A 15,520-nucleotide genomic window follows, 5' to 3' on the forward strand; every position below is an offset into this window, starting at 1 on the left:
ATTACTAGTGAATGGTAGTAGCTAAGATCGAGGAGATATGCAGTCGTGACACGATTAAGATTGTGCGCTTGCCATGCGACCACATCACTGACAAAGAAAGATGTAGTTAAAAGGAGGCACCGCCACACTAGCAGCAGAGAAGCACTGTTGATTACTGAAGCAAGTAGCATGTGATGAGAAAAATTTAAATTTATAAATAATAATTAGATAAAAATGCAAGATATATTTAGAATATCAATACTAACTGCGCAAATGCGCTGATCACCTCAGTTCTTTGTATTTGTTCTTCCATTTTCGCGGAGTGGACATACACATACACATACACAGACATGCTGTATACATAGGCACAATCATGGACTACTATAATGTATAATACAATTATACAATGTCAGAGCAATCCGGTAGATAGGTTTGGTGATTGAATGACTACTCGAGGCATCCTCCTCACACTTGCTGATCATTTTTGTGCTTCCGACCTCCGGCCTCTTTATCTTCATCTAGGTTTTTCAAGATCACGGGAGTACTAGTACAACTTGCACCATCCGCATCACCTTGCTCTCTACCCTGCTCTAGATGACCGGACGCCATGGCCACTCGTGTTTCCTCCTCCTTGGTTTTGCCCCAGAGCACGCAGTAGAGCCCCCCAACCAGCAGAATCCCACCCAAAATACTGGGGAAAAAAAGATGTGGCGATCTTGAAATCCATATATAAAACTTTCCATTTCGAAAAAGAAGCAGATGAAAGAGTGTGGCCTGGCTTGCCTTCCGAGGTGGACGGTCTCCCCCAAGAGCGAGGAGCAGAGGACGGTGAGCAGCAAGCACAAGGGGTTCCACATGGCCACGAACACGGGGCCCTCCATGCCCACGCACCACGTCTGCAGGTAGTAGTTGACGGCTGTCCCGACGATGCCCTGCAGCCACCGTCGTGTGTGAGAATCTGCTGAACATGGAAGATTGGCCACTGAACACAGTGTTGGATGATTCAGTCAGCAGCACGTACAGAGTATGCAACGGCGATCAGGGAGAGATCCAGCCCGAGCTTCCATCTGGAGGGGTGACCCCTCTCCGCGACCGCCGCGACGAGGCACGTCTGCATCGCGCCGAACAGGCACTGGATCAGGGTCGCGAGCAGCTTGTTCGGGTACTCCTTCAGCAGCAGCCCCTGCTTGCACATGGATTACATTCTGATGAGAAATTTCAGGTTCAGCAATTCAGGGTTACTGATCGATGACCATCTTTGTTGTCATCGACCTGGAAGACCATCCAGAGGGACCATGCTACGCAGCCAAGCAGCATCACGAACGTCCCCGTGATCCACACGCCCTTGGAGACATGTTCGGCAGCCTGCCTGTCGCCGTGGCCGGCAAGCACGCGGTGCCGGCCTAGAGGGCTGAGTGACCGGCCGGCGTAAAGGGCCATGACGAGGACTCCGGCGAGGCAGAGCGCGATGCCGGCGGTCTTGGCCATGCCCGACGAGCTCCTAAACTTGATCACCTCCATCTTCATGAGCAGCGCGAGGAAGAAGGTGATGGCAGGGATGGAGTTGGCCATCGCAGATGCCACGGTTGGAGAGGTGTACTTGAGGCTGCCGTTGTACAGGATCAGGGCCAATGTGTTCCTACACAAGAAGATAACACATGTTTTTTGTTAGGATCAACTCAGTTGACTCTGACAATACTAAGAATTCTACTAGCTTTTCTCTATCCGGCAGAAATTGCAAAATTATTCTGGCCAACATATATATACCCGACTAGCGCGTACAAGAACATCTTGGCAAGCAACCGGAAAGATATTGGCGGCGCATTTCTCCTGCAAATCCAACACATGAAAAGATAGTTCGACTTTGGGGATCTCCCCCACAGTCTCTCTTCAAAAAAAAAAAAAAAAGTAAAACGCGCACGCACCTTTCAAGGATAGCAAATGGCGTCAGGAAGAGCGATGCAGCTACCAAGCGGTAGAAGATGTAGACGAACAGGCTGAGGCCGCCGTCGAAGGCCGCCTTGGATAGCAACACAGTGGAGGCCAGGATCACCTGAATCGCCACGGCCACCGCATAGGCCTTCTTCTTCATCCTCTCCGACCCTTAACTTCGTCATGCACTAATCTATCCCTACATATATATGTATATGTATCTTCAAGCGAACTACGCTACAGGTGCGTAATAAACAAATGATACAAGTTGATGGAGACGTCAGCCATAGTACTAGCCACGTTATATGATTTCATTAAAAAAAGAACATACAGCACACGCAATCACATGTGTGCGTATTTTATACACTCGAAAAGTACATTGATTAGCTTATTGTGATTTAGAAAGGACATGGATTCAAAGACACTGCAAGCTAGGTCAGTACATACTCTAAGAACTTGCCCTTGTGGGCAGCAGAGGCAGGCTGGAAATATCTGGAAATATAATGGGAAAAGTTCAATTTACGCCTTTAGATTATCGTAAAAATTTGATTTTCAATCTTTGCTACAAAACCGGATAACATAGGCCATCGAACTGTTAAAACAGGGAAAATTTGATCCTTGGGGTGGTTTCGAAGGTAGTTTTGTATTTTCTTAAAAAAATTCTAATTAGATCTAAAGAATCAAAGCTAATTTATTCTAAATCAGAAAAAATATGAAACTAATACCAAAAGTTTTCTAAAAATGTAATATATCTATTATTGCTCTATTTGTATCTTAATTATTCAAAAATAACAGGCATAACTATAAGCAATTAAATATTATAAATATAAAAAAAAATAGATTTGAATAACTGACAAGTATCGTGTCAATAGATAAGTTACGTTTTTAGAAAACTTTTGATACCCATTTCGTACTTTTTATTTAAAGTAAATTACTTATGAATTTTAAGTTCAAAATTGAATATTTTAATTCTCTTAAAAATGGAAAACCACATTCAGAACCACCTAAGAGGCTAAAATTACCCGGTTCAACAATTGGATAGCCTTTATTATCCGTTTTTTTGTAGTTAATGGTTGAAAATCGGACTATTGTGATGGTTCGATGGTGTAAATCGGACTTTTTCCAAATATGTTTCCATTTTATAAAGAAAATATAACTTACTATACAAGCTGCAACTATAAAATTTGAAATCAAAAACACAATCTGCACGTGGGCAAAAAATAAGAAGGTAGGATAGATTGGATCAATTCAAATAGTTTAAATATAAATAATTCTTATGTTTTCCACATAATTTACAATGCAACCGTACAAAAATTTAAACTTTGCGCGCGGAGAAAATAAAGGCATGAACCTCTTTCTATACTCTATGCTAGATGAGCTAGAAAGAAAATCTTGTTACAAGTTGCATATTAGTCCTGGTTCAATTTATATCTATGCTTTTTTATAAAAACTAGGTTCGATTCATCTTTATTTCCGTTTTCCATTTGCCAAGCACATCAGAGATAATATTTGGACAAATTGATGAGCTACTAATTAATCACCATATGGCACGAGAAGCTACCAACCAAGAGTGGAGCGTGAATCAATCATGCATCACCACCAAATTGATCGATTACCACCCCGGAAATGGTAAATGCATTGTGTTTGCAATAATTGGACAGGATGAAGGCCGACAACGCACTCATTTTAAAAAAAAGAGGAACTAGGTTTTGGGGTGTAGAAAGGCTCTTTTAGGTCTTTCTGGGATGAAACCAAAGTTTATTTGAATCACGCTGTCATCATTTATATATGTATTTGGCATGGATCTAAATATATATTATCTTCATACTTGACAACTTTTTTTATCCCCTTATTTTCATTATTTAATGCTACACTTAATATTAGCATCAGTTTTAAGATGTGCAATCAAAATTTTAATTTTTTTTTCTAGTACCAATGATTTATTTTTGCTTGCTGCTTCCCGCCATTTGTCTGGGCTGCTAACTGATGATAAGAAAAATGGTCACAAATTAACCTCCTTTTCTTGTGTAATATTACATCCTGATCAATCGAATCGATCAGTCACATTTGTTCATCTGGTGGCGCTGACATTGCTCTTCCTCTTCCTTGCCCTTGTTCTTCTTCTATCTCTTCACAATTCTGTTTGATTTTTTCATCCATTAGATCATCAATCTTATTAGTCACCTCCTTGCACGGCTCTATCTTGGCCTCCTTGCTTTTACCCCATAATACACTGTAAAGACCACCAACCAACAGGATTGCACCTACAATGCTGCCGCAAAACATAATTAAAAGGAGGTCGTTCCACACTACTTGTAGAGCACGATCTAAACTTCATCCTAATTCAGCTTGTCATAAGCCATTTCAAAATACAATTTTAGGATCAAACCTCCTTTCTTTCTCATTTTGGTGTCATGGAGGATGTCATGAAGGCTCAGCACCCCCTCCATGATATTCCTGCCTTTTAGGAAGGATGTCTGACACTTGTTTAGAATTCTTTCTAGAATCTTTTCCATCTTGAGCATCAATGTTTTGGTAAAAAAATTATACACAACATTGAATGAGCAAATGGGTCTGTATTGTTGTATTTTATTGGCCTCTTTAATCTTAGGGAGTAGGGTAATATTGCCATAGTTTAATCTCCCTATATCCAGATTTTGATTCTCAAATTCCTCAAACATAAGTAACATGTCATATTTGATTACCTCCCAGCAGGCCTGAAAAAATTCCACATGTTTGTGATCAGGGCCAGGGGCCGTTCCTTTCCATAGAAAAACAACATTTTTTTATCTCCTCCTATGAGAAACTACTATCCAGTTGCTCACTCTCCTCTTGGATACCTTTTCCTCAGGGGACCAGCAAAGGGGCTCCAATTTACATACAGGGCTATCAGAGGGCCCAAACAAGGTTTTGTAATAGTCAGTCGTTGTTTTTAAGATGTTTTCATCTCCTTCAATGATCTCTTCATCTTGGTTAAGACTGAAAATGTATTTTTTTCCTTTTTTTTACCATTAGCCACTTTGTGGAAGAACTTGGTGTTTAGATCCCCTTTTAGAAACCGTTCATGTCTAACCATTTATTCCAATAAGCCTCTTCCTCTTCTAAAAGTCTAAGCATTTCTGTCTGAATGAAAGTTTTTCTTTCCAGAAGGTGCCTCGGTAGTGAATCACTTTCTTCCAACTTTTCTAAATTCAACAGTTCCTCTTGCAGGATGCTTATGCATTTTTTTTATTGTGACCTCTCAGGCTTTATCCCCACCCTTTGAGGAATATTTTGACTGCCTATTTTGTACACCATCTATCTACAACAGTGTTACATCTTATCTGTTTTTCCCAAATTTCCTTAACTTTGGGCACAAAATCATGGTGCTTCAGCCAAGCTTTCTCAAAACAAAAGGTTTTTTGTTTTTCTTACTTTCTCTTGGTCAGTACACAACAGCAAAGGGTTGTGGTCTGACCATTTTTTTTGAAGCAACGTTGTGGTCTGACATTTCTCTAGCAATCTTCCTTGGGGTTGTGAGGGGGAACATACTTTCCCGGTCCTCAGAAATTAGAATCCTATCTAGTCTTAGGAACTTCCTGGTTATTGGACCAAGTGTAGATCCCTCCATTCATGTTCAGATATCTGAGTTCATAAGTGTTTATCACCCAATTGAAAAGATCTGAGTACTTATTAGCAAAGAATTTTTTATTTTTATCTGAGCTGTATCTCAGGATATTGAAATCTCCACCCATGATCATGGGGCAATTTCTCCTAGCATCTCTTCATAATTCTGCTTGATGTTTTCATCAACTGGATTATCAATCTTATTAGTCACCTCCTTGCACGGTTCTATCTTGGCCTCCTTGCTTTTACCCCATAATACACTGTAAAGACCACCAACCAACAGGGCTGCACCTACAATGCTGCCGCAAAACATAATTAAAAGGAGAAGTTTCTTCATCTCTTTTACATATATGTTCTTCAAAGATCGATGCCCAGTCAACAATATAATTGGGATACCTGCCAAGGTGGACGATCTCTCCCAAGAAGAAGGAGGAGCAGAACATTGTGAAGATGAAGCAGAACGGGGTCCAGGCAGCGAGGAAGACGGGGCCTTTCATCTCCACGCACCAAGCTTGCAGGTAGTAGCCCAATCCCATCACTACAAACCCCTGATTCATCCATCCATGCATCCGTTCAACAATATCAGTCATATTGTTATAATTATAGCAGTTTATCAGCATATTTTCAATCTGTTACTACTGGTTAATTCTGTTGAAAGTTGACTTACACTTCACGGAGAAAAATGTTCAGATGAAAAAACAAAAAGAGGAAGCAAAACTTACCGAGTAGAAGATGGCGAGCAAGCTGACGTCAAAGTTGAGCTTCCACCTGGAGAAGTCCCTCTCGGCGACCACGGCGACGACAAATGACTGCGCCGTGCTGAAAACGCACTGCGCCGCCGTGACGAGGATCTTATCAGGGCATTCCTCGAGCAATGGAGCCTGCGTAGTAATCAGGAAGGATCCACAACAAGGCAGCAGGATTAACAGTGTAGGATTGCAGAAAACACGGATAATGGTGAGTGACGAAGCTGTGCTCTGCTGCTTTTGCATTGCATGAGTCGACCAACTCTGCACTCGAGCAGCCACTTGAAGAAACTGACCTGGAGAACAATCAGCAGAGACCACATCGTGTTGGCGAGGACCATCAGGAACGTCCATTTGACCCAGGCACTGCGTGTAGCAACATTTGCCCCTGACGGCCCTGAACCGTGGGAGGCGAAGGCGCGGCGATGGTTGACGGGGCTCAGCGACGGCCCGGCGTAGAGGGCGATGACCAAGACCCCGGCGAGGCAAAGCACGACGCCGGTGAGCTTGGCTACACCTGACCAGCTCTTGAGCTTCACATGCTCCATCCTGCGTGTGGGGGCAAAATTACATCGGAGAGCTTGGAAATCAATGCCGCAAATAATTAACAGCTAGCAGCTCGATTTGCAAATTAAGCAAGTGGCAGCAGTACCTCAGTAGAAGTGCGAGGAATAAGGTAACCACAGGCAGTGAGTTGTCTGTTGCAGATGCCACGGTGGCAGAGGTGAACTTGAGGCTTACATGGTATAGGTTTAGGCTAAATGTAATCCTGAGCACAGGGAAAATGCCAGTGTGTTCCTCAGTCTAGATAGACGCTGAAATTCTGAATCCCAACATACATTTGTAGATGCGTGCACCTACCCGATTAAGGCGCATATAAAGAGCTTCAGTAGCATCCAAGGTGACATGGAGCTTCGGGCATGGCTCCTAAAAATCGATCCGGTACCAGTAACATTGTTAGCAATAATCTGGACATGGGAGTGCTAGCGTGCGTATGCGTCGCGTGAGTCTGTACATTCAGGTTAGGTGTGCATGGAGGTGTAGCGAGCTGCAGCGAGCTGCAGCTGGTGCGCGTCGGAGTCGCCATGAGGACAGCTGCTGTGGCTGATCGAGTCGTAGTTAGTTAGTGAGTGCTAGGTGGTTAGTATGTGGTGTGCGTGGTGCTGATCCATACGAGGAAGCCGCTACGTCCAGGTCGAGTGAGCGAACGGCTCTCGTGCGGACGTGGGTGAGCTGAGCAAGTCGTGCGGATCGTTGCGTTAAGGCCGGAGAGGGAGGTCGTGGCTCCGTCGGCTCTGATACCAATTGTTGGTGCAGCCCAAGAAAAATAGACACGCTCACAACTCACTGGAACACAACACAGGTGCTCAAGGAGATAGCAATGGCGACGAACGCCCCGGCCGCAACGACGGCATGTATGTTGGCGACATTATTTCCTGGACTTGGCAAACAAAACGAAGCAGTACGGGGGCTACAAATAGGCAAGAGAGCCGACGGAGCCACGACCTCCCTCTCCGGCCTTAACGCAACGATCCGCACGACTTGCTCAGCTCACCCACGTCCGCACGAGAGCCGTTCGCTCACTCGACCTGGACGTAGCGGCTTCCTCGTATGGATCAGCACCACGCACACCACATACTAACCACCTAGCACTCACTAACTAACTACGACTCGATCAACCACAGCAGCTGTCCTGCATGGCGACTCCGACACGCACCAGCTGCAGCTCGCTACACCTCCATGCACACCTAACTTGAACGTACAGACTCACGCGACGCATACGCACGCTAGCACTCCCATGTCCAGATTATTGCTAACAATCACCCCCTAAGCTGGACATGGTGCAATCACCGTCTTCACGGGAGTGCCGCACTCTCGCCGGCGTCGCCTAGCAGAGCCGTCTCCTCCTCCTTCTCGCGGCAGAACCTTGCGATGTGTCCGCGCTCGCCACACTCGAAGCAACGTCCGCGGTTGCGGCTCCACCCGCGCCGACTTGCACCCGACGCCATGCTGCTTGTGTCGTCGTCGTCCCTGCGCCCGCCGTTGCCCCGGTAGCGGTCGCCGCGCCGCCCAACGCTCCCTCGTTGGCGATGAACGACGCCATCTCGCCGCGCACCGGACGCAGCTTCATCCTCCGGACGACACACGTCCCCAGGCGCACAAACACCTTCTCCTCTTGGCGACACACGCCCTCGACGCACATACACCACTTCTCTGGGCGCCACACGCTCGCGGCGCACAAACGTCTCTTCTCTGGCGACACACGCCGGTTGGCACATAAACGCCTCTTCTTCACGATCCGGGCGACACACGCCCGGCAGCGCACAAACGCCTACGGCGACATACGCCGTTCTTCTCCAACCCCGGCGACACACGCCGTCTTCTCCGGCTCCGGCGACACACGCCACTGCACCCCGGTCACGACGCCCCGCCACACCAAGACAAGACCGACACACGATCCACTGTCTGGCCGCAGCACCTTGCATCGCCACGGGCTCCCTCGCGCGGACCGACACACGGTCCAGCGATCTTCAGCACCACCGTGAGCACTCCAGGCCTCGCATTGCCGCCGTCTGCGCGCTCCTTGCCACTGCGCCGAGCCACCGCTGCCACACCCGCACCGAGCGTGCGCCATGCCGCAGCCCTCTCAGCAGCCACCTCGCGCCGCCGCTCACGTCGTGCGCCGCATTAGTGCTTGCGCCCACGCACCACGACCGGCGACCCCACAGCACGTCACTCCCGCGCCCTGCTGCATGCCGCAGCCCGCTGCGCCGCAGCTCGCCTCCCGAGACAGCTGCAGCACCGCGCACCTCGACAGGCCGACACACGGCCCGGAGCTTCATCACATCGCAGCTGCCGGGGAAGTCCGGCTTGCACCGGCCGCCACCAAGAACGCCGCCTGTGCCAGCCACCACCAGCATGCCGATGACCTAACCTTGCTCTGGTACCAATTGTTGGAACCGCGGCGAGCTCGAACACGCGTTCCCAGCTCGCACTCGCCTCGCGACGCTCTCATGCGCTCACAATCGTCGGCGGACGCAAGGAAGAAGAAGAACAGTACGCACACAAGGTGTTCGGTGTTTCGGCGACGAACGCCCCGGCCGCCGCTGCGGCCTGTATGTTGGCCTTTCATTCACATCTCGACTCGACACACTTACACAGGGGTGGGTGGTGGCTCTTATAACCACACGGCTCCGCTCCGCGCCCGGCTATCCCGCCATGGCCGCACGCTGCGCGCTTCTCGCGCCCAGGCGACGCGCTCCGCCCGCGCGACGTGCGCTCGTGCCCAACGGCCATCCGTGCTGCCCGCCACCACACCAACGACCCACGACTGCGTCACCTACACGTGCAGCTCGTGCCATCCGCATCGCCCGCACCAGCCCGAGCCACCTCGTGCTCGCTGGACGCGACGCGCCCGCGCCCATGGCGCGCTCCAAGCAGCACACACGCATACACAACGCACACACTCCACTCATCGTCAAGCTTAGTTCTAACAAACATAACATTGGGCAGGATGATGATATATATGTTTATCTGTCGATCTGTATGCAACATTTTACCTGTAATGGCGGAGAAGGGCGAGAGGCAGGAGGAGGAGGGAGCCAGCAGCCTGGCGATAGAACATGAAGACGAAGGTGTTGATGCCATGGTCGAAGGCCGCCTTGGATATCACGAACATGCCGGTGTACACGAGCTGTACAGAGATGGCAACAGCATAGGCCTTCTTGCTGCCGTCGTCCATAGCGGCAGGAAAATCTCCGTGCGTGACTGAATTGGCTTTTGGGTAATGATAGATCAATCTCTTCAATCTGAGTTTTGAGATGCTAGTTGTCACTACAAAATAAGAAGAACGTAGATTTCTTCAAGTTGTCTTATTTTATTTCTCTCCTTGATCCTTGTGTCTTTGTGGGATCTGAATCGATGGAGCTTTCTTTGTTTGATAGCTAAGTTAACTAATCGGCAATCAATACGTGAGTGGGGTGTGAATCGATCACCATGCCAGCCGCGAGACTCTCTGTCTGCATTACAGGTGCAGAGGAATCAAAGGTGCGGCCTACTCCCTCCGTTCTTAAATATAAAACATTAGATAATTTAAATTTGTATTCAAATATAAGGCATTCTAGAATCCTTTGGACAAAAGATATGCTAATTTTTTTTGGTTTTGATGCTAGTTTTACCAAAAAAATCAATTGCGGTGGACAAGGAGAGTAAAAAAAGTCATGCTAATCTCCTTATTTTTGGTGCACACATTGAAAATTAAATAATTGATTAACTAACAATGCACTAATGAAGGATATATGCGTCTTTTCTCTACCCTCATAATCTATCTGCAAAAACCCAAAATGCTCTACATTTCAGGACGAAGGGAGTAAGCATCAGAGCACAACACGCAAGTTTTTTTTAGCAGATTTCAAGGTAGCATACTTGCCGTCGTGTGAAAGGACTCGTAGAGGAAAGGAGGTGTGCATTAGACCAACTTAAAACTTTACCATATGACTCAAACTAAAATGCACGAAACTTAAATTAAGATCATGCTATCTAGATATGCAACTATAGTTCTTCTAGTGATTCAACCTAGCCCAAAAGAGTTTTGCAAACTATAGCTAATCCTAACTTGGAGCTACTCTAAGAAAGTAAAGGCACACAAGTTGCAAAAATGAAATATGGAAACATAAGGAGTAGGTTGAGGGGAAACAAACTCTTAACGCAAGATTTATCCTGTGGTATCAGTAGGCACTAAACCACCATTAATTCTTGAAGCATTCACTAAGAGTATTGCTTCCCGGTCACTCAAGTCTCTTCCAGGGGCACCTCTTGATTTTCCACAAAGGCTAGACCACTAAGGCTTACGCCAAGTTCCCAGTCATCCTGATGCCGGATTCACTATGGAGCTTTCCACGAAGGAGGGGTCTCCTCGTCCCCCGCGCAAAGCCGTAATCACTATTTCACACCAAGCTGGAGGGTCTAAAACTTACCGATGAGCCAAGAAGATTACAAGCTTGGTTCACTCTAGAACCCGTCACAAGGCAGCAATACCTTGCTCTCTCACTCTCTCTCTCGGCCTAACCTAGCACTGACACTCTCAAAACTTGTGCTAAAACCTATGAATGTGATCAATTGACACTCTGGTGGATTGGAGATCTTCTCTGGTGTATGTATGATTTCTCTGAACTCCAGCAAGCTCAAATGACCTAGTGCGAGGCGCTTATATGGACTAGAGATCACCTCATAGCTGTTACTAGCCGTTTTGCAAAAAAGTGTTAGTGGTTGCATGTGTCGGTTTAACCGGTCACACTAAACTTGCATACTAGCAGTTGAATTCCAGCTACCTCCATCTGCAAACATCATTGCACCGATGCTTGCACTGATGGGTGTCAGTTTAACCGGTGCTGAACATTTTGTCCCTCAAGCTCTCCTACTGGTTGGCATGCTCTCGGAGTAATCAAATATCAATTGCACCTATATCTTCTTTTGCACCGTCGGTTTAACCGGTGCCTTATTGTTTCTTCACTTAAGCATCGTGTCAACTCAGCATTGCACCGACACATTGACTCCTACCATCAGTTTAACCGATGCATGCAATCATGCTGAACTTTATCCAAATCATCTCTGATTTTTCACTATGATTTGGATACCTCGACAGTGATTTGGACATCTTGACTATAGATTAGACTACATCCATAGTACCTAGAAATCCGATAAATATGACTCACAAATATTGTTAGTCCCATTAATTATGGTGTCATACAATCACCAAAATCACAAACTATGATCTAATGACGCCATATCTCTTTCACCATGCAGCCTGTCAATCTACAAGCAATTAGGTGCACTGGCTCATCGCTAATGCTCGTGACCTCATATCATGGTTTTAAATAGCGGGCTATAGCCCCACTATATCCTTTTTAAAAGGTCTCTGCTACGCTATTTGTATTTGTACCGCTATGACAGCTATGGATGCTAAATTAGACTATAGCTGCGGTAAATGGTGTAACCTTAGCGCTGCTATAGCCATATCCTTAGTTCAGTGCTACAGTTTTGGTCTTTTGGCCAGCTGAATATTTGATTGTATGACTTTTATTGTATTGTTAACTTAAATAATGTTCCCGTAGCCTAGAAACATATTTATGTTTATAAAATTTACTAATTACTATGTTTTGTGTATCTATTACTTTGTATTTTTCATGGTTTAGTAGTAGACCGCTATTTGTCATAGTCCGCTATAATCTTCGCTATAGCCTCTTAGCCTCGGAAAAAATATGCCGCTATTTGCCATAGCCTGCTATTTAAAATCATGCCTCAGATAGGTTTTCCGGTGATTCATGCAGAGGCACATAAATTGTGCCCTGCCCATGTTGTGTGATACGTCTATATACATTTTTTTTTCGAAAACAGAAGTTTTATTAATGTCAAATAGTGTTATATCGAGGCGATACAACAGTAGATGAAAATCACATCTATACACATGCGTATGTCGATCAATCAAGAGGTAGCCCTTGATTGAATGAATCGATAATCATGCTTGTTCAACCCCCAATTTTGGTGTTGATTCCTCTTTGTTGCCGCCGTCCTGATCCCGTGAGTTCTTGTGTCCCTCATCTTGGGTTCCGTCGATCATCTTCGCCATGCTACTCATCAAGTCGATCTTGGTCTCTCTGCTTTTAGCCCACAGCACGCTGTAGAGCCCGCCAACCAGAAGAGCTCCACCCACGATACTGCAGCCATGAAGGAGAATTCAGACAGGAAATGAAGGTTCATCGATCGCCCTATCATCAGTTCATGCATCCAAACACCAACTCATCTTGAAGCTCCAGTGATGTTAAATGCGATTTATGAGATACCTGCCAAGGTGGACAATCTCTCCCAAAAAGAAAGAGGAGCAGAATATTGTGAAGACGAAGCAGAGTGGGTTCCACATTGCTAGAAACACTGGGCCTTTCATCTCCATACACCACGCTTGTAGGTAGTAGGACACTCCCGTCACCACAAAACCCTGTCACATCCCACCATCCATAAGGTGGGCATCCATCCATGGAGCAATTAAGCAAAGCAGGCAATTAGTAATTTTTTTATCATTAATAAACATGAACTTTGATCCTAGTTAAGTAAGAAAAAAAACAAAAGCAAGCAGTACTGTGTAAACAATGGCGATCAAACTGATGTCCAGCCGGAGATTCCACTTGGAGAAATCCTTCTCAGCCACCACTGCAACTACGAATGACTGCACCGTGCTAAACACGCATTGTGTCACCGTAACAAGCATCTTATTGGGGTACTCTTTGAGCAGTGCAGACTGCATGGACAGAGGGTCAGAGGTACACAAAATAAGCAACTCCCGGCCCATACTTTGCTTCAGTAAATAAACTTCTTTTTCGGGGAAAATGGTAAGGTTCAAAAAGTTTGTCAGTGAAAAAAAAACTCAGCAGTGAACTACTCGGTAGACTTCTAGCCTTTCCTTAGTACATCTTTGTGCACTAAATTAAGACGATTTATTGAGTTACATCTTTGTGCACTAAATTAAGACGATTTATTGAGTTGCATGCACTAACCAATCCAACCCAAGAGTTTAACTTGAGACCAGTCCCAACCCTCCTAGTAGTTTCTATGATAATTTGGGTAGGTAGGTACAAGTAGTGTCTATGGGTAGTTTTTTACTCTCTTTTTTTTCTTCCTTAGACACCACCTATAGACACTATGGGTTGGGGATGGCCTGACGGGGATCGGAGAGAGGCAATTCAGTTGGGGATGGCCTGACGGGGATCGGAGAGGTGCAATTCATTTATATTCCAACACTGGCTCTCACATGGAGGCTTATGCAGACCTCAGACGTGGAATATGAGTGAGCAGCAATTATTTTATTACTTAATTGTGCTAACCAGGATTTGAACTCGAGATCTGTAGCCTGATACCATATTGAGTTGTATGCACCAACCAATATAAATCAAATGCTTAAGTTGATGGGGAGAGGTATGCAATTCACTTATATTTCAACATGATTATTCGTAGAAATTTTGGTTATGTGGCACTATTGAATGTCACTATCGTATTGCCCTAAAAAAGGTCATTATCGTATTTAATGCACATGTTAAAAGTGAAAGGCAACAGCTGTGATCTTCTTTAATTGAAAACGATGTTAAATTCAGACCCCAAATCCCACTAGTAACAATATGTCACTATTTGTACCTACCTGCCCAAATTATCTGCTTTCTATTGTTCTTTTTTCAACTCAAAGTCTCAAACTCATGTGCATGTGCCCTTACAATGATTAGAAGAAACTTAAGATTGGGATGCTTGGAGTCGCGTACCTGCAGGACGATCCAGAGGGCCCATGTGGCGTTGGCGAGGACCATGAAGAACGTTCCTTTGATCCACGTTATCCGGCTTGGAATATTGCTGTTGGAGGCCTGGGCGACGGCGAAGGCGCGGTGGGGATTCACGGGGCTGAGCGCCGGCCCGGCGTAGAAGGCGAGGACGAAGACGCCGGCGAGGCAGAGCGCTACGCCGGCGACCTTGGCCTTCCCGGAAAGGCTCCTCAACCTCACCACCTCCATCCTCAGCAGTAGCGCCAAGCAGAAGGCGATGACGGGCATGGAGTTGCTTGATGCAGATGCCACCGTCGCCGATGTGAACTTCATGCTTACATTGTACAGATTCAAGCTAAATGTATTCCTGTAATATTAGAATAATTTGTAAATCTCATCAGAACTGATTCCAAAACACAATCTGAATCTGAAGATGTCATACCCGATCAAGGCATAGAAGAAGAGCTTCAGGAGCAGGCACAGGGACATGGACCGCACATTCTTCCTGCAAATGATCCCTTCAAGTTAACTAATGTGGAAGTGGAACCACCAGTTCATTCACTCTACTCTTTTTTTCATCAGGTGTCCGCAGGCTACCGTTCGAGGACGATTGCAATAGGGACCAGGAGGAGCGACGCGGCGACCATTCTGTAAAAGATGAAGACGAAGGTGTTCATCCCATGGTCGAAGGCTGCCTTGGAGACGACGAACATGCCGGTGTAGATAAGCTGTATGACGACGGCGATCACGTAAGGCTTCTTTGCGTCCATCTCCACGGATTCCTCTCTCAGCAGATGCTGTGTATCACGGGCGGCTTGTAGCTAGCGAGATCTATAAGATGGAAGAAAAACAAAGTATGAGCTGTGCTTCCAATAATAAGATACCAGATGAAGCAACTCCTGTCAGATACTATATGAGAGATGCATGGCAACTCTGAATACAACCTGACATATA

General features: G+C 46.0%; 3 protein-coding genes across 3 annotated transcripts; all 3 read right to left on the reverse strand.

The window, feature by feature from the left end:
• Positions 1-288: 288 nt before the first annotated feature.
• LOC120667490 (WAT1-related protein At5g64700-like) lies at positions 289-2,071 on the reverse strand. Its single transcript, XM_039947557.1, has 6 exons — positions 1,905-2,071; positions 1,747-1,809; positions 1,252-1,618; positions 1,001-1,162; positions 763-911; positions 289-670 (listed from the first exon to the last, which is right to left on the reverse strand). Exons 1-6 carry the CDS (start codon positions 2,069-2,071, stop codon positions 445-447), a joined length of 1,134 nt encoding a protein of 377 aa, XP_039803491.1. The 3' UTR covers positions 289-444.
• Positions 2,072-5,562: 3,491 nt separating this feature from the next.
• LOC120667126 (WAT1-related protein At5g64700-like) lies at positions 5,563-10,117 on the reverse strand. Its single transcript, XM_039947168.1, has 5 exons — positions 9,824-10,117; positions 6,560-6,812; positions 6,240-6,398; positions 5,914-6,065; positions 5,563-5,816 (listed from the first exon to the last, which is right to left on the reverse strand). The coding sequence occupies exons 1-5, from the start codon at positions 10,003-10,005 to the stop codon at positions 5,648-5,650; spliced, it is 915 nt and encodes a 304-aa protein (XP_039803102.1). The 5' UTR covers positions 10,006-10,117; the 3' UTR covers positions 5,563-5,647.
• Positions 10,118-12,637: 2,520 nt separating this feature from the next.
• Positions 12,638-15,520, reverse strand: LOC120667125 (WAT1-related protein At5g64700-like). Its single transcript, XM_039947167.1, has 6 exons — positions 15,164-15,520; positions 15,009-15,071; positions 14,570-14,933; positions 13,399-13,557; positions 13,106-13,257; positions 12,638-12,979 (listed from the first exon to the last, which is right to left on the reverse strand). Exons 1-6 carry the CDS (start codon positions 15,334-15,336, stop codon positions 12,781-12,783), a joined length of 1,110 nt encoding a protein of 369 aa, XP_039803101.1. The 5' UTR covers positions 15,337-15,520; the 3' UTR covers positions 12,638-12,780.

Source organism: Panicum virgatum, chromosome 3N (genome assembly GCF_016808335.1).
Source record: "Panicum virgatum strain AP13 chromosome 3N, P.virgatum_v5, whole genome shotgun sequence".
Lineage (NCBI taxonomy): Eukaryota > Viridiplantae > Streptophyta > Magnoliopsida > Poales > Poaceae > Panicum > Panicum virgatum.